This window comes from Enhydra lutris, unplaced genomic scaffold (assembly GCF_002288905.1).
Source record: "Enhydra lutris kenyoni isolate GAN:26980312 unplaced genomic scaffold, ASM228890v2 scaffoldscaffold9, whole genome shotgun sequence".
Taxonomy (NCBI): domain Eukaryota; kingdom Metazoa; phylum Chordata; class Mammalia; order Carnivora; family Mustelidae; genus Enhydra; species Enhydra lutris.
In genome coordinates, this window is record NW_019154093.1 from 25,623,910 (window position 1) to 25,646,759 (window position 22,850).

A 22,850-nucleotide genomic window follows, 5' to 3' on the forward strand; every position below is an offset into this window, starting at 1 on the left:
GGGGTAGGGAGAGGAAATGATACACCCACAGCATCCCACCCAGTATGGATCCCTATTCTTCCCTTTAACCCGCATCCTTCTTGCTTTCGACCATTGCTATCTCATTTCCAAAAAGTGCCCCACTAACTAAAATTGATGAATAATGCCCATTTGAACAATATTCCTGATAACATGGAATTCCAGATATTAAATTAAGCCAAAATCCTAGAGACAGTCTTATTAACTTGCAAAGACATAAGTTAAGTCATAACCATTGATTTCTTCCTGGAACTTCTATGATAGAACTGAAGCAAGTTTTATTGATATTTACTTCTCCTTTCTCACTTATGTCCTAACATAATATGAAAGCCCTGTACTTTGAGAGGTGGACATTTTCTCAAAAGAGGAAGCAATATAATTAAAAATTATAGCATACGATTGTATATAATCACAAGTCTCTTATTCATCACAACATAGTATTAAAATATCTTATCTTTCCTCTTGATGCAAATCTTCCCTAAGGATGATAGGGTCAAGGGAAGGAGGTTGTTTCTTGAACTCTGGTTTTCTTACACTAACAGGGAAATACCATTAGCTATAAAGCTGAGAAAGACAGAAACTCACTCTCTTTTTGGGTAGTTGCTCTTTGTTTTATAGACCTCTTCATACATTTCTTCATTATTTTCTTCTGAAATTAAAAAAATGATTTTCATCTATTATAATGACAATAGTTCAGATTCATATTTCATAAGAAATTACTGGATACCTACCAGGTGCTAGGTATGATGTCAAGCACATGTTTTTTGTTTTTTTTTTAATAAGCATATGGTAAGAAATAATTAAACCTCTATAAAAATATGTACAAAATGAAAATTCATATTGGCTTCCACCTGATTCCAAGTCTGATCTGATGTAGTAAAAGAAAGTGGGTTTTCAAACAGATTTTATCCTTCTACCCTCGTCCTTTGCATATTTCATATAGAACATTCAGAGTCTATTAAACATCACACTCTGTGTTGAAGACTGGGGCAATAATGGAGAAAAAGAAGGCATCTTGAATTATCTGTCCCCTAGCCCAACGCATGAGCTTAAAGCATATAGATACACTTTGAGGCTACCCGGCAATGGAGGATTTTCAAGTTTACAATGTGAGTCACACATAGTGAGCTGAGGAGAGTCCCTTAACTTCTTCTCCATGCCTTAGCTCCTTTCTAAAATGGCGTACTGGATTTCATGATCTCTGAGGTTGTTTTACCATCTAAAAATCTGACATTCTGAGGAAGACAAAAGCAACCAGAGCAGCATTTGATTATCCCTCCTTTATTATTTCTTTATCCATTCACATTCAGTAGGTAGTTTTGGTGTGTCTCAGATGTGCCTGGCATTATGCTAAGGGCTAGGAAAAGTAGCAAGCATGAAGAAAGTAACAATCCAGGAGGGAAGATAGTTATTAATGGAAGAATCGTGTACATACAAAATTATAACTGTAAAGTGCTAAGAGGGAGGGCCTAGGTACAAGGATACTGATGAGACTGTATACCAACGGCAGTATTCCCTGGGGCAATAACGAAGGAGTTGGGATCAGAGGAAATATTAAGAGTCACATGGGCAAAGGAGCCCAGGGGAGGGAAGAAGGAGGAACGCACAAGAACATCCTGTGGTGGAGCTTGGCAAGTCAGAGAAGCTAAAAGGAAGAAGGCAAGAATGGATCTCGAGGGTGAAGACTGAGTATGGTGTGAAGAGTGCTCAATGGCAAGTAGAGGCAAACCACTCAAGGCTCTAGACCATGCAAAAGTTGATCTTAAAAGTATTGGGAAACCATGATTCTGTGTTAAGTAAGCAACGTTCCTGGAATTTAAGAAAGAAAACAGATGGACATATGGGAAGGGGAAAATAAACAAAGGAGAGAGGGAAACAACCCATAAGTGACTCTTCAGGATAGAGAACAAACTGAGGGTTGATGGAGGGAAGTGGGTATGGGATGGGGACTAAGGAGGGTATTTATTATGATGAGCACTGGGTGTTGGATGTAAGTGATGAACCACTGAATCATACCCCTGAAACCAATATTGTACGGTATATTAGCTAACAAAATTTAAATTAAAAAAATAAGCAATCCTATAATCAGACCTGCACTGTGAAGCAGTCAGGAAGGAGGACATTTCACAGTGAAGTTGATTTATTGCCGCAAGAGCCCCATTATTAGCGTCTTCACCTTCATGATTCTAAGTGCATTTGTTAACACATACCTTGGACCACTTCTCCTACTAGCTTATCATCACCCTGTCCGATTGGCATTATTGAAAGTATATATAGATAAAAGACACCTTACACTAATCAGCCGCAGAAGCACTCAGCAATTCCTACTGACAGTTCCAAATGTCTTCTTAAACTTACCATTATCAGAAGCAAATGAGTTAGAAAGGTCTGACTGTGGTCTGCAAGGAGAAAGAATGCAAAGACCATTAACCTGTTGTGTCGTACCTTCAGTCTCGCCACAGTCATCTCTGGTCTCACCACACTTACCCGGCTCTCCCGGGGTACTCAACGTCATCATATGTCTCCTCTGAGTTGGAGTGAGGCTTACAGGCCCCCCCACCTGGCATTTCTGTAGTGACTCCCAAGGCCTCCACATACCCACCTGTAAAGAAAACAGAGAAAGTCCCGAAGAGTAGCTCATCAACTGCTACCATAAATGCATTCGCGTATGCCATGGCGGTGGAGGCGAGAATAGGAAAAGCAGATTTCCTACGCTGAAACTGGGTTATAATCTTGGTATGCACACTTCTTCAGCACACCGCTTCACCTTGCAGAGACTCAGTTATGGTTCTCTGAAGTTGGGACAATAATAACACCAACTCTTATAGGACTGTGGCAAGGATGAATATGTATTTATGAAGAGTGCTAGCCTAGTGACCAGTAAATTTTTTAAAATTATTTTTATTAACATATAATGTATTATTTTCCCCAGAGGTACAGGTCTGTGAATCATCAGGCTCACACATTTCATAGCACTCACCATAGGACATACCCTCCCTAATGTCCATAACCCAGCCACCCTATCTCTACCCTGCTGACCAGTAAATTTTTTGGATGGCTCTTCTCTAATCTCTGACCTCAGAAAGTGAGATCCTCCAGGGTACAGCCCTGGAATTTCTACCTTTCTCTACAGATTTATTTATTTATTTGACAGAGACAGAGCACACACGCATGCATGGGGGGAGGAGCAGAGGAAGAAGAGGGAGAAAGGATCTCAAGCAGATTCCCCACTGAGGGCAGAGTCCAATGATGTAGGGCTCTTTCCCACGACACTGAGATCACAACTTGAGTCAAAACCGAGAGTCAGATGTTCAATTGACAGAACCACCCAGGCGCCTCTTCTCTCTCTTTAAATCTAGATGAACTCATCCAGTTTTGTGGCATTTTTTTCTTCAAATTTCTTAGAGGAGTTGATTGAACATGTTAACATTTCTTATTTCTTAGTGAGGGAATTAGCCAGAAGATGGTGTGCCAGGTTGAAAAATGTACAGGGACTGTTGGCCCAAGAAGCTAGTTGCAGGTGCTGGTTTATTTTACAGAGCTGTAAACTTGTCATAACCATAAAACTGCCACACTTTTATCAACTGGCATGGGTTAATATTTTGAATATTGATTCAGAACCATTTTTGAACTATTAATCAGGAAGAAGAAGGGATACATCTGAGAAATAAGCAATAAGCAAATTGCCTTGTGTCAATTAAATGAACCAAGCAACAAGGTGTTACCCCCGATCAGAAGTCAGTTAGTAGGCAGACCCTGAACCATCTCAAGCATGTCACCTCCTTATTACCCCATAAAGTGCTCCTTTTCCTTAAGGAGTTACCAGTAAATTTCTCCAGCACAAAGCAGAGATGCTAAACACCCAGGTGCTTAATTCCTAGTTCAAGACATTTTTTTTTCTTTCTTAATCCTTCTTTTTTGGCTGCAGCATATGTAAAAGTTTATGGCATCTTTTTAAAAACACAGACAACTCCCAAATTTACATCTCTAACTTAGACATCTTTCACGAATTTTAGATACTCCATCAGCCTTCACACCACTCCCATTTGGTTGTCTAAACACATTATGCTCCAAACCAAACTGACAGTTTCTCTCTGCAAATCTGCTTTTCCTGAAGTCAACTCCATCTCAATAAAAAGTGGCAACCCGTCCTTTCAGTTGTTCGGGTCCCAAACACAGAGACATCTTTGAGTCCCTTCTCTAATTCCAAATGCTATCCTGAATCCAAACGCATCTCAAGTCTACCACGTATGTTCCTCCAGGCTCCCATCATCTCTCTCACGTTACCGCAACGAGCTCCTAACGGGTCCCTGATTTATCCCTCCGCATTTCTTCTTTCATGACTTCAGCCAGAATGATTCTTTAAATACAATCCGATCATTCTGTTCTTGTGCTCAAAACCTCTCATTCATTCTTAAAAATCTGTCAGAGGAAATGCCAGAGTTCTTGGAATGGTCTACAGGAGCCCCCACACTATTTGGCCCGCCCCATGTCATGTCTCTGACCTCATCTCCTACTACACCCTGCTCCAGCCGCACAGCCTTCCTGCTCTTCTGCCCCCACATCTGGGAGGTTCCTGCCTCAGGTATTTGCATGCTTTCTCCCCTCTCCCCAGAACATTCTTACCCTAGACACACTTGGCTCTCATCTACTTGACATCTTTGGAGTCACCTGTGAACAACTTTAAAATTGCAACTGCTACTGCCTCCACTTGCTTGATTCTTTTTCCTCATGTTATATTTTCCCGTAACATTTACTGCCATACCATTCCACAGAGTGGGTATTTCATTATTTGCATATTTACCATCTGTCTCCTCTGATCAGAATGCAACCTTCATAAGCATAGGTATATTGGTCAGTTTGGTCTACCGTTATAACCCCAGCACCTAGAACAGAGCCAGGCACATAAAAGGCACTCCCATATTTTTTAATACTGGATGATTTGAATGCATACATTTTCTAACTAGAGTGTTTTGTGTATTGAGTTAATAATGTTTACTGATATATTAAATTTTACACCTGCTATCTCATTACATACTTTTTGTATGTTCTATTTTCCCCCCTCATCTTCCTCTTTCTTCTTTGTTTTCTGTTTGGACATATTCTATCTTTTAATAGTTATCCTAGTATGTTTTATTTTATTTTATTTATTTATTTGACAGAGATCACAAGTAGGCAGAGGGGCAGGCAGAGAGAGAGGAAGGGAAGCAGGCTCCCTGCCAAGCAGAGAGCCCGATATCCTAGTGTGTTTTAAATTTTAATGGTAACATACAGGAAAAAGCACAAATCTTAAGGGTCAAGCTCAATGGATTTTCCCAAATCTAACATATTCATCTAAAAACCTAACACTGCCAGTGCCCCCGAGCCCTTCCCATGCTCTGTTCTAGTCCTTGTTCCCTCCCACAAGAGGAGCCACCATCGTACCGCCTAATATCAGAGGTCAATTTTGCTCATTTCTGAACTTCATGTTAATAGAATCATTCAGAATGTTCTCTTGGTGTTGCCTACTTCTCTTCAATATTGTGTGACATTCATCCGTGCTGTTGCGTATGGCTGTAATTTGTTCATTCCCGTAACGATTCCATTATGTGAACATGCTACATTTATCCTTTCTACTTTAGATGGACATGTGGATGGTTTCCAGTTTGAGGTTATTATAAAAAGTTCGGCTGTGAACATCTTGTATATGTCTTGGTAAATGGAAGTATGCATTTCTATTGGGTATAAGAATAGGCATGGGGTTGATAGTCATAGGATATGCATATGCTGGGCTTTAATAGATACTGCCAGACAGTTTTCCAAAGTGATTACCCCAGTTACAGTCCCAGCCATGTAGGAGAGTTCTAGTTCTTCCATAACTTCACTAAGAATTGATATTTTTAGTGGTTTTTATTTTAGCCGTTTGGGTGGGTGGGTAGTGATATCACATTGTAGGTTTCATTTGCATTTCCCGGAGACTTAATGAAGGTGAACAGCTCCTCCATAATGTATTTGCCTTTTGAGTATCTTCATGAGTGAAGTATCTCTTCTTTCCCAATGTCTCTCAATTTCTTTTTCTGATTTCTACTTTATATTTTCTGGATACAGTGATGTTTATAGAAGATTGATATATTCCATATTGGAGTCCTTTGTCAAATATATGTATAAATCAAGTAACTTCTCCCACTCTGTGCCTTGCTTTTCACTCTGGTATCTTTTGATGAATATATTCTAGCTACTCTTCTAAAGCTTGCATAAATTACTATACTTACTCACAATTAAAGACCTTAGAATGCTTTGAGTTACCTTCCCAAAGTATGTGCTATTAACGCTCAATATTTTTTCCCCTCTCCATAGTTTGATGTTGTTTTATTCAGTTGACACTTTTGCTATTCTTTCTTATATCCAAAATTCTCCCTCTGGGATCATCTTCTTTCTGCCTGAACTGAACACTTTAGAATCTCCATCAGAAGGTTTTATTTTGTGATTAAAATCTTTTTATTTGTTTGAAAATACCATATTTTTTCCTCCATTCCTGACATGCATTTTTACTAGTTACACAAATCTTGGTAGACATTCAGTATCTTTCAATAGCACTGTTGTATTCAAGTTACACACTCTTGCTTTTGAGAACTCAGCAATCAGCCTGCTTGTTTTCTTCTGGGTGACTGGCCTTTTCCTTTGTCTGCTTTTAAGATATTTTAAGATATTTTCTTATTCTTCAATATCTTTCCATTTCCTTAAGATATAACTAGGTGTGGAGTTCTTTTATGTATGCTGCTTGAGAACTTAAGGGCTTCTGGATGTATAAATTGATATTTTTCAACAATTCTAAAAAATTATCAGGCATTACCTATTTTTTCCTCCTTTCCACTCTTTCTACGATCCTTTCGTAGAACTCTGATTTGATGTTATTTTAAGTCTTCTCCTTTTATCCTGGAGGATCCTTATCCTCTCTTTCATTCTTTCCTATCGTTTCCTCTGTGGAATATATTTTGAATAATTTCTCTAGATTTATCTTCTCATTCCTTAATTTCTTCTCCTGTGTCTAATCTGATGTATAATTAATTTATTTCTATATCAACTTATCAATTTATCTTTTTCAAATCTGTTTATTCCCTGTTCATATTTTTTAATTTTTAAAATATATTAAATATTATGCTTTGTGTTTAATAATTCTAATATCTGTACTATCTTGCAGGTTGGCTCCTAGAGTCTGTTGTTCCACTGGTTTTCATTCACTGTGACTTGTTTACTTGTGTGTTTAGTAATTTCTATCTATGAACTGTTAATTTTTAGAAGTATATATTGTGGAATTATTTAAACCTGGGATAGAAGTTTGTTCCATCAAAGAGGATTTTGTTTGCTTCTACTAGTTGTCTGGGAGAGCTACCAAGCTGATATCACATTAGATTACATTGGTCTTCTTTTGGACCACACATATAGTGGTGGGGATTTGAACTGCTGATGGATATGAGGATCAGCTTATGGTAATCATTCTTTTTTCTTCACCCAGCACCAAGTTTCCTTTGATTACAAGGGTTTATGTTGCATTAATTGTTTTCAACGAAAAGAAGTGATACTTTTATTTCATTCATTTTTCCAAGAGGTCTATTTGCATAGAAGGAGTATAGAAAGACACTCTATTGTATTTTTTCTTCTCAAAACTTTCTGATTTTATGCCCACTGTCCTTGACTAGACATTTTGTGCTACTCAAACAAGTACTGCAAAGAACTATTAATGGACTCAGCAACTCCCTTTGTGCTTTAGCAGCATGTACAGATTACTCAGAATAATCCTCTTTGGACTATTTTCTTCATGGTATAATCTTCAAATCTATAGTGACTTCTCACAGACAGTACACAATTGCATGAAAATAGCTTTCAGCCCCATATTCAAGGCTCTCCTGTAACTCTTTAGTTCACTTCAGCTGGTCTTCTCACTTCTGGTGTTTGTTTATTTTCCCTCTGTATTCCAGATTAAGTCTACCTACTTCTCAATTTAAGGCATGGTTTTTTATTTTATGCCACCTTTGTGCTTTCTCATGTGTTATTAGTATCAAAATGTCTTTTCCTCCCTTTTCCATTTATTTTTGAAAAAATTTGTATTGTGTTCAGAACGCTTGAAATCTTTTTATAACAAATTTATAAGTACACAATATGGTATTTTTTACTATAGGCACAGTCTTATTCATTCTGTGTAGACATAATCCTGTGAGGTCCTGACTTCATAAAGGAGTTCCCAATTATAAACTCACTTGGGGCAGGCCCTGGGATATAGCTCCTGTCCTCTGCACATCACACAGTCAAAACAGGAGCTCAAGAGATTCAGATCCAGTAAAACCCCCTAGGGCCAAGAGTAGCTCTGGCACTCACCTTCCAGGGTTCCTGGTTCCTGCGAGTATATGGATGCTTTCTTTTTACATCTGTTCTGTGATACTTTAATACATTTTCCAAAAATCTATTCTTTACTTTTCTTAGTCAAGAGAATAATTCATGTTGTCAAATCTACCATAGTTTCACTGAAGTTGGATTTATTCTTTTACTCCTTTCTTTAACAAAGTTTTGTTGGGGGATCTCCAGTGTGCCAGACACTGTGCAAGGTTGCAGAAATACAGAGAAAAATACCAAATGGTCTCTGATCACATGGTGCCCACCGTGTACCATGGGAGACAAACACGTACCCCATGTATTATAATGTAAGGTATGCTATACTTTTTTTAGAGAAGGAAATAAATGAAGAGAACTAACAGTTAGTGATCACATGAAATATACACTTTACAAACATTGACAAATAGCCCTGGAAAATAATATCAACCCCATTTGTACATGAAACCCTGTAAGCTTCCTAAGATGATGGGCTTAGTATATAGGGGGCCTGGGTCCCAGAAATGCTTAACTGCAAAGCCTAATATGGAGATGCGGTCACTTGGTTGCTGTTTCAGTGCCACAGAAACAGAAAGAGTGGGGAACTGTGGTCCCTGGGGAGCAGGGAAGAGGAGGATGGACGGAGGTAAGGGAGACCTCAGAAGAAGTGACTTCTGAGATAGAACTTAAAGGATGTCTAGGACATCAGCAGGTAGAGAATTCCAGACAGAGATCAGATGAAATTACAGGGACATTTAAACACTTAAAACAGGATATGCAGAATACAGCAGAGTATACAGGGAAGGACCTGTGAGGCAAGGATATGGCCAGTTAGCCCAGAGGCATATTTTAAGGGACCTGGAGTTCATCTTATGATCACTGCATATTTATTCTTCTTATAACTGATTTGTAACACATGAAATGTCTGTGGTCTGCCAGGGTTTATTGGGCCGGAGTGGATATCTATTTTCTTTGTGTAACCAATACCTATTCCTCTCTGGTCTTCTACTTCTAAATCCAGTGCTCTTTCCAGGACTGCACAACTGCCTCATGAGGGTAAGTTTCCTGGTACATAATAAATGTTCAATAAATATTTATAAAAGAAAGGAACATCTTAGACACCCACAACTTGTAGATCATGTGACGACGGTGAACAGAACCAGGAAGAAAGGCAACTCACAGTGGCCTAGGGAGCGCCTGGCCAGCTTCGGGTCTTGGAGGCAGGCCTTCGTCTGGGCGCCATCGCTCACAGGGCCCTGCTTCCTGGGCAGCACGCTCCTGCGGCCTCCGAGGACTTTCATCACCTGCTTTCTTCCCAGCATCCCTCCACGCGTGGCCCCCTAAATACATGCAATAGGGAGGGTGCTATAGAGCTCTGACTCACCTGCTCCGCTTCCCACTTACTTGTGCTTTTCTTCCGTCATTCATGCTTCACGGATAGCAAGGATTTATTGTGGTACTGAACGCAGTCCCCCTAGACAAAGTTTCACAAGGATGCACACCAAGTCTTTGGCTCACCTCTGAACGGCCACCAAATGCCCAGGGGAGGCAGCCCCACAGGAGGCCGCAGCATGTAACAGAGAAGGTTCTTCAAATATCTTATCTCACCTCATCTCCAGGACCCCCCCACTGGGAAAATATCACTAGTCCACATGATAAAGAGTTTAGAAAGGTTAAATAACAGGTCTCCAAATCCTCTGGTTTCCTAGCCAGTGGTCTACTGAGGCAGAACTTGATTCCTGTGCTCTTGACCACCAAGGGATGCTGTGTTCCTTTCGCCTGATATTTCTTCTGGCCCCCTGTCATTCTGTTCCTCTGTACTTCCTTTCCCACTCCCTCCCTGCAGTGTTGGTCAGACATGAATGCTGAGTTCTGGAGATAGAGAGACACCAAGGGCACGGTGGCCTACACACTGATCACGGAGACAAGACACACAAACATTAAGGTACCACATGGCAAGGGCCATTTGCAGCTGTGTTGTTCACTGAGACAGAAACGGAGGAGGGGAGGTCAGTTCTCTTGGCTGGGAGACAGGGTGGAGGAAGACTTCCAAAGCAGATCTTATTAAAGAGTACTTTAAAATGAAAGGAAGAGATTGACCAAGGGGATAAAGGGACAAATCAGCACGAGCAAACACATGGGTATCTGGAGAAGTTAGGGTCCTCAGATGGGTGTACGGAAGCTGATGCTGAAGGAAGACTGGAAGGGACAGGTTGAAAAGACGAGGTGAGAAAGATGTGACAGAATGAGCCTGAGTCATGCAGGGTCTTGTGTGCAAGGTTCAATGGGGGCCTCACTGAGCCCCAGGCAGCAATCTGAGCAGATGTGCATTTCAGAAAGCTCTGGATGGACTTCCAGGAATAGACACCAAAACCAAGGAGAATTACAGCCTTTCTGGCTATTTATCAGATGATGATAGGAGAGGAGATTATTGTCCTTCCGATGGCAAGTGGACAGGAGCATTGACTATGACAATACATCTGAAAGCAGTCGGAAGAAGCCGAAGTACTTAACAGTTATAAAGTATGGGATTTCCTGAGCTCTTGGTGTGGTCTGGACAAACTAAAAGGAGGGGCATTTTTTTAAGTCACAGAGCCAAGAATGAATTTTTTTTTTAAAGATTTTTATTCATTTATTTGACAGACAGAGATCACAAGCAACAAAGAGGCAGGCAGAGAGAGAGGAGGAAGCAGGCTCCCTGCCGAGCAGAGAGCCCAATGTGGGGCTCGATCCTAGGACCCTGGGATCATGACCTAAGCCAAAGGCAGAGGCTTTAACCCACTGAGCCACCCAGGCGCCCCACCAAGAATGAATTTTTTAATGGGGAAAAATGACAAAGTAATAAGTCAGAGTTTCACACAAATGCCGTGATTGCCTTCCTTCACTGTGGCCCCTAATAAGGCCATGTGTGGGTTCCCCTTGGCCTGTCCTTGGGAATGCTTCCTAGGGTCAGTTTGAATTTGTATCTACTGACGTACCATTTACACCTGACCCCAAACAGCACTGCCCAGCTACACCACCCACTACTTTTACCTAACATAATCCAAATCACCTACAACAATTTCCAAAACTCAAATCCACATCACAAAAGCAGGAATATGTCCCTTTGGTGGCAGCCTGACCCCATACCTGGCTCTTGTCAAATGGCCAGCACTGATAAAGAACATATCCCTGCCTTTGCTCTTTCATGGTCAATGTCCATAACCGTGACTTCCCCATTATCTTTCTCATGCTCCTGATAACCCCTTTCTGATCTCTGGCCCCATCACCCACTTATGGCCTTGTCTGCTCTCTGGCCTCAGGATGCAATGCCCCTTCCCTAATTCTGGTCCCCTTCTTTCACAATTAGTGACTTACTTCTTCCTTGAATTATGCTGCTTTGTGATACTCTATAAACACAGAGTCTTGGCTCTGAACCCTGTGGGCCTACCCACCAGTTCAGGCCCACAACACCACCAAGCTGCTTGATTTTCCCAAGCCCTGCAGCTGGGACTCGAGCAATTTGATATTCTACGATAGGCACATCTCAAATAGGTTTTCAGAATGTTGTGAGCATTACTAGCAGCACTGGTGATATCGATAATTTAAGACTCTGACAACTCTAGCTGTTTTGAGGGGGACAATGTCAATTGGATAGGAGTATACACATGCATATAGTATTTACTAATAAGTAATAATTAAGAATACCTTACATTTTTATGGTATCTCATGGTCTACAAGGCACTTTCACATACATTATCTTATCAACATAAACCAGACAGAATCAGGGTGGGACTGGGGATGGTAATTGAGTAGGGATGATTTGTTCTTCTATTACAGATGAAAAGACTGAGCTCAGAGGTAAGTTGTTCTTCTAAGTAGGGCCCTCAAGCACACACCTTAAGGAGGCCCTCCTTCTGGGGCTGTTCAATTGCAGGGTACAACACCCGAATGAGTGTCTATGTTTTGCCCTCTGGATGCCTTGCTGAACTCATGCTAGACCCAGCCCCACCCCTAAGGCCTGCTTCATGGCTAATAAGTGGACACCTGAGTCTTGAGCTCAGTGTTACTGTCAAGTTCATTTCTTTGAAGAAACATCCAATACCCCAGGGTCTTCTGATGCTGTCTGTAGAGAGCTGCTGTCTCAGGCTCTAAAAAGTCACTCCATGAACTACTCCCATGATATCCCTCAACTTTTACTGTTTGGCCCTGAACCCTAGAACACTGATACCTTGAAAAGATGACTTGAAAGTAGATCTTTTTCTGGTTTTTGAGGTTCTAATTCACATGGCTCTTTTTCCTTCTCCTTTTTATCTTCATCTTCATCTTCATGTTTAGGGCTTAGATGTGAAGAGATAACAAGGGAAAAGTGAGGTTTAGAGTGTTTCGATCATAGTGTATTACCCAATCCTAAAAGAAATGAATGGAAAAAGTGAATGTAAACAACTGAATAATTCCTCTTCTCCCCCTACCTTCTTCTAAGATGAGGATCAGGTCAACCCACTAGATCATTTCACTGAGTTTCTACCCTCTCCAATCAATGCCAGAAGGAATCCCTGCTTAAAATCTCCTAGGAACTCCCCATTGCCTATAGGCTAAAATATAAACCCATCGTGTTGTGATCACAACCTTTCTTTCCAACCCCACCTCCCTATACTCCTTCCCTCAACTTTTGCTCTAGACTCACATTCCCCAAACCAACCATCCTGGTTCGAGCAACTCTCCCTTTTTAGTTGCCATTTCCCTTGACAGACATGCCTTCTGCATCTTGATGGAGAACATCAAACCCTTCTCAATTTGTCTGAATCATCTTACTTCTGAGAATCCTTCCCTGATTCTCCCAGTCATACCTTCTTATCTGCTGCCCCAACACTTTGTCATTCTATTTGTATTATAAAGCACTGTTTATAGATCAGCCTCCAGTTCTTCCACTTTGCCTTGTAAACAAACAATCAAGTTATAAAGCAGCGGAGCTCTGCTATTTCTATATGTATTCCCAGCACCAATGCTGTGTGATCTAGAGCAGCAACAGCATGGGACCTGAGGTCCAAGGAGAGAATGCTGAGGAATCATCAACCCCCAAATGAGGACTTCTGTTCTGGCACAGTGAACTAGACTTACAACCACATTCATATGGAAGGCAGAAAAAGAGGAGCCCTCAAAGAAACTCAGAAGAGGAGGTCAACAAGGGAGGAAAAGCACCAGAGACAGTACTGTTCTGAAAGACAATGGAAAGAGTTGTCAGGAGTTTCATTCATTCACGTAATTACTGAGCACCGTGCCCACCAGTAAGGCCATCTGCCAGTTCCATGATGATCAGAGGCAATGAGGGAGGGCTGGCTTTTTTTTTTTTTTTTAAGATTTTATTTATTTAACAGAGGGAGAGAGATCACAAGCAGGCAGAGCAGCAGGCAGAGAGAGAAGGGGAAGCAGGCTCCCTGCTGAGCAGAGAGCCCAATGTGGGGCCCAATCCCAGGACCCTGAGATCATGACCTGGGCCAAAGGCAGAAACTTAACCCACTGCACCACCCAGGCGCCCCAGGAGGGCTGGCTTCTAATCCCCACTATATATCCCTCTTTCTGCAAGTCCATGATTAACCTTTCTATTAAAAAAAATCATATTTTCTCATTCATAAATGAAAGGTCACAATGCCAATGTCCATGTTTACCAGGAGAATGAAATGTGAGAAACTGTTGAAATCTCAGCATTGTTCAGAGCACATAATGGACCTGCAGTAATTGTTGGGATCCTTGTCTTCATGGAAGCATTTGCAGTGTTAGAATTACCCAGTTCTTATTCCTCATGGCACATTGTTGGTATTTCTCCTAAAACATAAATACTTGTTGATGTACATGCCCTTGGTAATCCATCTTAACTTGTCAGGTCTTGTCCAGTAACTTATAACTGGATCTTTATAAGTAATTATCAAATTAAATTCAATATGGTGACTATGAGGAATACTATGAGGGGATGGAGTACGTTATCTCTGCTTTGAAACTCTTTGTGGGGCGCCTGGGTGGCTCAGTGGGTTAGGGCCTCTGCCTTCGGCTCGGGTCATGGTCCCAGGGTCCTGGAATTGAGGCCCGCGTCGGGCCCTCTGCTCACCGGGGAGCCTGCTTCCTCCTCTCTCTCTCTGACTGCCTCTCTGCCTACTTGTGATCTCTCTCTCTGTCAAATAAATAAATAAAATCTTTTAAAAAAAAAAAAAAAGAAAGAAAGAAACTCTTTGTGGCTCCCCCTGACCTAGAATATAAAGTCTAAATCTGTGCTCTCCACCTGCGGCCACTGTCCATGTATGGATATCATGCATTCGAAATGTATCCGGTCTAGACTGAGCTGTAAGTATAACATATATTTGGATCTTGAAGAATTAGAGAAAAAAGACTATAAAATACCTCAGTAATAGTTATTATATTGATTACATGTCAAAATGACAATATTTTGGATATACTGGGATTAATAAAACACATAATTAATTTCACCTGTTTCTTTTCACATTTTTAAACTTAATTTAATGTTATGTTAGTCACCACACAGTATGTCATTAGTTTTTGATGTAGTGTTCCACGATTCACTGTTTGCATATAACCTCCAGTGCTCCATGCAATCCGTTCCTTCCTTAATACCCACCACCAGGTTCACCCATCCTCCATCCCCTCCCCTCCAAAACCCTCAATTTGTTTCTTGGAGTCCACAGCCTCTCATAGTTCGTCTCCCTCTCTGATTCCCCCTCATTTTTCTCTTCCTCCTCCTAATGTCCTGCATGCTATTCCTTGTGTTCCACAAATAAGTGAAACCATATGATAACTGACTTTCTTTGCTTGACTTATTTCATTTAGCATAATCTCCTCCAGTCCCGTCCAAGTTGATGCAAAAGCTGGGTTTCCTTTTTACTTTTTAACATTTGGCTACTAGAAAAATTTTAAATGACATTTGTGCTTTGCCTTACAGTTCCATTGGACGGGGCTGGTCTAATTGTAAATTAGGGGGTGCAGGCCCTCCTGGACCCAGCTCTGCATACTCCCCATGGCTTTGTTCCTTCTGCTTCCACACTGCACTTCATGCTCATGCATGATCCCTGTTTGGGGAGTCCTTGACCGACCTCATGTCTTTGCTCATACTTTTCCTTATGCCTAGAACAATCATTACGACAACTCCTATAGGTCTTTCAAGATTGAATTCAGCTGTCAACTCTTCAAGACAGTATGCCCAGGGCCTCATCTCTGTGTTCCTACAACTACTTAGCAGTGATTATATTGTAACTTCCTACTGAGATGATCATTTCCCCCCCTCCAAATAGCCCCTTTCCCCCATCCATTCTAGCCTCCATGCCCATCTGGAACCAAGGGCAGAGAATATACTCCATTCATTTTTGTATCTCAGAATCTAGCAGCATCTGAAGAGAGTAAAATCTCAATAAACACAGAATTAACCATGTGACATGTACCTCTCAAGTGCTCAGCACCATGCTAGATGCTAGAGGGTAGATACGGGGGGCATGAATCGAGGCAGACCAGAACTCAAGGACAGACATGAACCATGGTTTTCCCCATGATCCACTGCTTAGGTGTTTAACCTCGGCCAGGGAATTCTGATACTTGCTTCTCTAGACTTCACCATGTTTCCTCTAATGCATTAAAAGTACCTCCAGGGGAAGAATGATAGACACAGACTCTGAAGAGGAGGGTCAGAGCGCAGCCTTGCCAAGGCCCTGCTTTGGATCCAGAAGTATGAGAGGTGTCAGGAACACCAAAAACGAGAAACACAGGCCCTTCTTATAAGGAGCTCACATACAAGAAGCAGGGAAGGGAAGGAGAGTCAGGATAAACTGGCACATTAGCAAACAAATGACATGCAGTGAGGTTAGTGCAAACTTGTGTACCTTGGTGGGGGTGGGTGGGAGGGTCTGGCTACTTCTCTTTGAAGGAGGGGAATTAGGAAGGCTTCTTACAGGTGGGAATGTTTGATGGTCATTAGATATTTACCGGATCGTTAAGTTAGAATGAACTAATGAATTAAGGCAGTGAAGGCACAGAGATTTGAAACAGCATGGTGCATATTGGAAATGAAGTTCTTTGGCAGTCACATGATGGTTATATGCCTACTTGACTGTGTGATTCCCACAGACCGGGAGCCCCTGAGGGTAGCGGCCGGGTTGCCATCACTGCTACTCCCCCAGTGGTTAGCAAGTGGCTAGCCCATGCTGGAGACTCAGTAAGTGTTTACCGATGAGGGTGGTGTGGGCTAGAACAACCAGGAGGGAAAGGCCAGGCAGGACCCTCGAGCACCTTCTCTGTACCAGGTACCTTACTAGGCACTGGGGAAGTTGAACCAGCTCAGTCTCTGAAAACATATCTGACCCATCTAAGAAAACTGGTTCAGTCAACAGAGGTTGGACTAATGCTTTCCCATTTGAAGATAAAACTCACCTAAGTTCTTGATGGAGACCATTCTTCCAAGGCTGAAAGTAAAGAGGGAAATGGTCATTTTCATAAATCAATCCAAACCATGCCTTTGATGTGTGACTACAGATCATTAGAGACTTAACCAGAAGACCAGGTAGGTGAGGTCTCAGGACGGAGCAAAGGTAGACACTGACAACAGAAACTTCCAGAAACCCTGGCCAGTGGAACTGAAGGTCAGTGGAAAAGGAAAAGCAGCATGCCGGAGGGAATATATAATCTAACTTAGAAGAATAAATTGTTTTCTGCATGCTTTTCCAGGAATGTGTTTGCAGAATAAAGTTTTCCATCATTTGGGGAAATACACACTTGGGCTATCAGAGCAATGTTTCAGTGGGCAGAATCGGTAACACAAATGTGTAAGTCATGCTGGGAATTCTCCCTGGCTGGTCACACACCCCCTGATCCCAAATTCACTCCCAGACGATCTAGATTTGGCTCCATTAAGATTATGTCCCAGTGACCACAACATAACTCTTTGATTTAGTCATCACATAGATCTGATTCATCATTTTGAATCTAGACAAAAATGTTGAAGAAAACAGAAAATAGCTAAGTTTTGAACATGCTGTGACCAAGACCAGCCTAAAAGCTCATTTGCCCTCCTTTGAGGAGGGCCCCACAGGCCTTCAATCAGGGACGACTGGTTCTTATCTCCTGTATAATTCTAACAACATGGATGGTAGAGTGACAGGTCAGATGGACCCCTGCTGCATTACTGACAGGTTGCTGAACCTCTCTGAGCCTCCAGTCCTCACCTGTAAGAGGCAAGTTGTGATACTAGCTCACCAGGGAACATGGAGGATGAAGTGCCCCACCTTTGCATGAGTGCCTGACATGCAACAAGGTCTTGGTACAGAATTATCCATGTGAAAGACTCCCTGCTCAACACAAAGATATTGATAGAGAAATTGAAACTGTCAGAGAACAGGAAACAATGACAGCAGACAGACTTGGGGTTTGGTGGAAAGACAGCTAACTCTGAACACCTAACAAAGGCCTAACATCATCTTTGTTTTTTCTTTTTTTTAAGATTTAGCACAAGTAGGCAGAGAGGCAGGCGGAGGGAGAGGGAGAAGCAGGCTCCCCGCTGAGCAGAGAGCCTGATGCGGGGCTCGATCCCAGGACCCTGAGATTATGACCTGAGCCGAAGGCAGACACTTAACCGAATGAACCGCCCAGGCACCCTAAGGGACTAGCAGTGTCTTATAAAGAAGAGCGTGAACTGTAGCCGTTCAATCCCTTATGTTACAGAGGATTCCATGTCATGAAGACAGGGTAAGATCAGATTCCACCTGCCGAGACAAGAATACGGAGATGAACGCAATACATGTCTGAAAGTTAAGATTTAAAATTTAAAAATATGTTTTTAAATTTTAAAGGAGTAATATATTTTTAAATTTTAAAGGAGTCTGCTGGAGATTCTCCCTCTCTTTCTCCCTCTGTCCTTACCCCCACCATCTCTCTCTCTCTCTCTCAAATAAATGTTTTTAAAACATGTTAAAAATACTTTTATGTCTTTTTCCCTTTTGAATGGGATAAACTCTAGTTATTTACAGAGTTTACTTATACAGAAAAGTTTATTATTTTGGAGATATTGCCAGATAATTGAAGCATTTTAATAGAATGTTTCTACTTTCATTAATAAGAATAATCATTTATAGTTTTCTAGCTAGAAAGTGTACCACAAATGAACAGGCCTTTCCAGTAGGTGTAAGAAAACAAGCAGAAAGATGAAAGATCTGGACTAAATGAACTCTGTGAGAAACAAGTGAACCTTCATTGACCAAGCTGAAACATGAGGGGAGGCCCTACTGTGTGCCAGGCTCTGTATTGGGAGCTTAGCTACTTTGAGTTCTCTCAGCAACTCAGTGAAACAAGTACAAACCCCCTTATTTATTGAGCATCTACTACAGCAAATGTGGTTGCCACAGGGCATCTGCTTCCTGCCCTCACAGAGAAGCCGCCATTTTCCAGAAGACCCAGCAGGAGCCCAGAGAGGCAAAATGTCTGGGAAAGGTATGGGCATTTACCATCACATGGGTTCCCTGAATTTACCTCACTCTCGTTTCCACAATGACCCAGACGTGGATACTTCTACTATCTCTATCTTACAGGTGAGGAAATGGAGGTTTGAGATCACAGGGTCAGGTGCTGGGACTGGGGCCAGCAGGGACTCTGCTTGGGCTCTAATCAAGTGGCTCCAAGGGGCACCTTGCACTGTGCCCACCAGGAGCCAGAAAATGTGCCTTCAGAGGCAGGCCATCCTCCAGAAAGCTCAGGAGGTACAAATTTGGCTTGGGCCACAGCACTCCTCTCTCTGAAGGGACCGTTATTAAAGGCCAGCTGATGCTGTTCGCCACAGATAACGGGCGGGAATGGATTAGGGCCAGCTTCTCCCTCCCCCGCAACACCACTTTTTCTATCTCTGTTATTACAGGAGACAGAATCTTAGCAGCTGGAGTCTTGGAAAAGCCTCAGAAATTGGGAGAAAACCGAAAACAAAGACCTCCCTCCTGGCTCCTAAAAGAAACCACTCTACTGTCAATTCTGCATACCTGTTGTAGTTATGAAGTTGGTAAAAAGAGGGAACAATACCTTTTGGGGTTCTTCAATTTCGACTTCATAAGTTGCTAAAATAAACATGAAAAAAATGATGTCAGAGGCCATTTATTCACCCGTTTCTTACAGCACCCAGGATTCAAACAATTATGCAGGACGGCAGAGTTCAGTTTTCTCAGCCTCTGGAACAAGGAACGGTGTGAGGCTTTGTCTGTGTGGGGAGTTCTCGGGTCACTGACCATGGCTTTTATCTCTGTGGGGATTTCCAGGATGGAATGTATGGTCAGTGAAAACATGTGAAACAATTTTCAGTTTCCCGTTTCAGTAAATAGATATACATACTCCATGCTGAAGAGACAGCACTGAAATTTAGTGGTTTGCAGTCAGAAGGGGAACATGAAAGGGAAAGGAGAGGAAAAAAGCCCCCCTCCAAAAAAGAAAAAAAAGGAAAAGAAGAAAAAAAAGGAAAAAAAAAAAAGAAAAAAAAGAAAAAAAAAAAAGCCTAGATCCCACTTCAACAAAATTAAGTCCACAGCACACTCATAAGTGTTTTTGTTCCTTAACTGTTCTGTTTCCCTAGCACAGCTTGAAAAGAGGAGACTGGCCACCAACTGAGGTTTGAATTCCTTTTGGATTTTTTTCTGATCGTTCTGTGGATTTTATTGAATGATGTGACACTGACCTTCATTAATAACAAACACAAGTAGTGGCAAGAATGTGGGTTCAGAGCCCAGTCCTGCCGCTTCCTACCTGAGGGACTGCAGACAAATTACTTCATTTCCTAGAGTCTCAGTTTGCTCACTTGAGAAATGCAGTCAATTAGTACCTGCCTTATACAGTTAATGGGGAGATTAAAGGAGATGATGTAAAAAAATGGGACATGCCTAGCAGAGCCCCAGATATTGTATAGAAAGTGATGGGTTTTTGATAAAATTACTTATTTGATTTTTCTTTGCTGAAATGTCATCTCTAAAAGTTTCCCCCTACAGTTAATGAATATGCATGCATATTAAGTAGGACTCCCCCTGTTTTTCTTCTCTTTCTTGCTGCTAGGTTCCTGAAGCTGTAGTTTAGAAAAGTGACCAAGAAACATGTTGCATTTTTTTTTTTTTTAAGTAGGCTCCATGCCCACTGTGGGGCCCAAAGCAGAGCCCAATCTCATGACCCTGATATCAACACCTGAGCTGAGACCGAGAGTCAGATGCTTAACTAAGTGAACCAGCCAGGTTGCATTTCAAGGTCATTGTTATTCGACACATAAAACCATTGATAAAACAAATGAAATCTTAGGTTTTCTTTAGGCACTGCCTGTACACGATTGCTTGACACAAAGACCTAAAATTCTCCGTGGATGATTCATACCATGCACTTCAACTGGAGCCATTGTACACTTTTATTTTTACTGATTTTTTAATCAAAATGTATTATTTTGCCAGTTTACTTTAAAACCGTTGTTTAGCTATTAATACACAATGAATATTTGTTTATGGTGCAGTTTGCTCCATATCCATTCTAAACATGGGTTTCTTTTCCAATTTTAAAAATGATAATCTCCCTCACTCAATTGATGTATCATTCTTTGTTTTACAAAGAAATAACACATCATGATCTTTTTGCTTCTCATTGTCACCTGGGGAGAGGGGAGATATTATTCTTAGAAATGAGGAAACTAAGGCTCAGAGGAAGCTTACTTGTCAAGGCTAGTACACAAAAATACACACTGAATTAATAATGCATTCGTAACTTGATTATGATTTTTTTTTAAAGATTTTATTTATTTATCCGACAGAGAACACAAGTAGGCAGAGAGGCAGGCAGAGAGAGAGAGGAGGAAGCAGGTTCCCCGCCGAGCAGAGAGCCTGATGCGGGGCTCGATCCCAGGATCCTGAGATCATGACCTGAGCCGAAGGCAGCGGCTTTAACCCACTGAGCCACCCAGGCGCCCCTTGATTATGATTTTTTTAACAAACCAGACGTTCTCCAAAGTTTTGCCATCACAACTTGCTCCCATGGAAGGAATATAAAAGACAAAGGATTCTACTCCATGGGGTCAGGAAAGGACAGGGACTCATAACTGGAGGATATGTCCCACAGCACTGGAGCCCATTCTCTCCACTGACTAGCTTTGTTCCAGCTGGGGTAAAAGGACACTCATCACAAGATGGTCCTCAGTACCCTCCAACTGCTGGCCCCATAACATGACCACAGCTTGCAGGCTTTTTCTCCAAGTACTAACTCGCTGTGTGACCTTGGAAAACTAGGAGGCAAGAGCACTGTTACTAATAATATAAAAACAATAATAAAAAGCAACAAACATTTTTTATACTTACAAATAGTAGGAACTGTGCTAAATGTTTAAATGCATGACCTCACTTAATTCACCCAGTGATCGCTACTGACACTGGCATTTCACCCATGAGGAGGCAGATGCCCAAAGAGTAAAGTAACTTGCCCAAGGTCACTCCATTAGCAAATGGCTTTCAAACTTCCTCCCAGCTACAGAATCATTCGAGTGGAATATTGCCCACGGGCACACATAGAACTTCTCTGGTTGATGTCATGCTCAAAGTCTCCAGTACCCCTCAGGACCACCCTAGGGCCTAGGAAGCACAGTCTGAATGGGTAGTCTAGATGACCTCTGAGGACAATTCTGCAGAACTTCCAGAACAGCCTAAATCCTGCTTACCCACATTCTATATAAAAGGGCAAAGCCTCAGAAAGGCACCCATGCTGAACTATGCACCCCTAAAGGGATGGTCTTTGCTTTCCTGGCATTAAGGGACAATGGTGACAGTGAAAGCTAACCACCTCATCTTTCCCATTGTTTTCCTCCCTCCCTCTCCCCATCTCCTCCAGAAAGGTAATACTTGGATTCCTCACCCTTGGTGGGCAGAGAATGAAAGATGGATCCCCTTTGAGTTAATCTTTATAAAGATGTGAGACTTACATTAAGATTGATTGATGGATTGAATGATTTTTATTTATGGCTATTCAACTGCTCCAACATCATGAAACGCAATGTTTCCTCCATTAAATTTCCTTTTACAATTTTATAAGGGAGAATATTTTTTTCTATATGCAGTTTTTCAATCCATAAACATGGTATATCTCCCCTATTTATGTAGGTTTCCTTTGAATTATTTCATCAGCAATTTGTAGTTATCAAATTTAAGTCTTGTAACATTTTGTTAAACACAAGTTAATTTCTTTCTTTAGCTTTTGTGAATGTTGTAGTATTTTTTGATTTTAGTGTGTTCATTGCTAGCATATAGAAATAGAATTTTAAAATTCTATTTTGTATCCTGTGACCTTGTTGAACTCATTTGTTAGTTCTAAGATTTTTTTTTTTTGTAAATTCCCTGGGATTTTCTTTTTTTATTATTATTATTAAATTTTATTTTTTATAAACATATAATATATTTTTATCCCCAGGGGTACAGGTCTGTGAATCGCCAGGTTTACACACTTCACAGCACTCATCA

The 22,850-nt window shown here is 41.4% G+C and overlaps 1 protein-coding gene across 1 annotated transcript in view; it reads right to left on the reverse strand.

The window, feature by feature from the left end:
• The window catches only part of LOC111142828 (FYN binding protein 2), a 96,612-nt gene that overhangs the window by 25,399 nt on the left and 48,363 nt on the right, over nt 1-22,850 (reverse strand). The window contains 7 exon segments of the mRNA XM_022496152.1: nt 604-664; nt 2,377-2,417; nt 2,506-2,620; nt 9,545-9,688; nt 12,559-12,683; nt 16,774-16,805; nt 19,405-19,439. Coding sequence (XP_022351860.1) covers nt 604-664; nt 2,377-2,417; nt 2,506-2,620; nt 9,545-9,688; nt 12,559-12,683; nt 16,774-16,805; nt 19,405-19,439 — 553 coding nt within the window.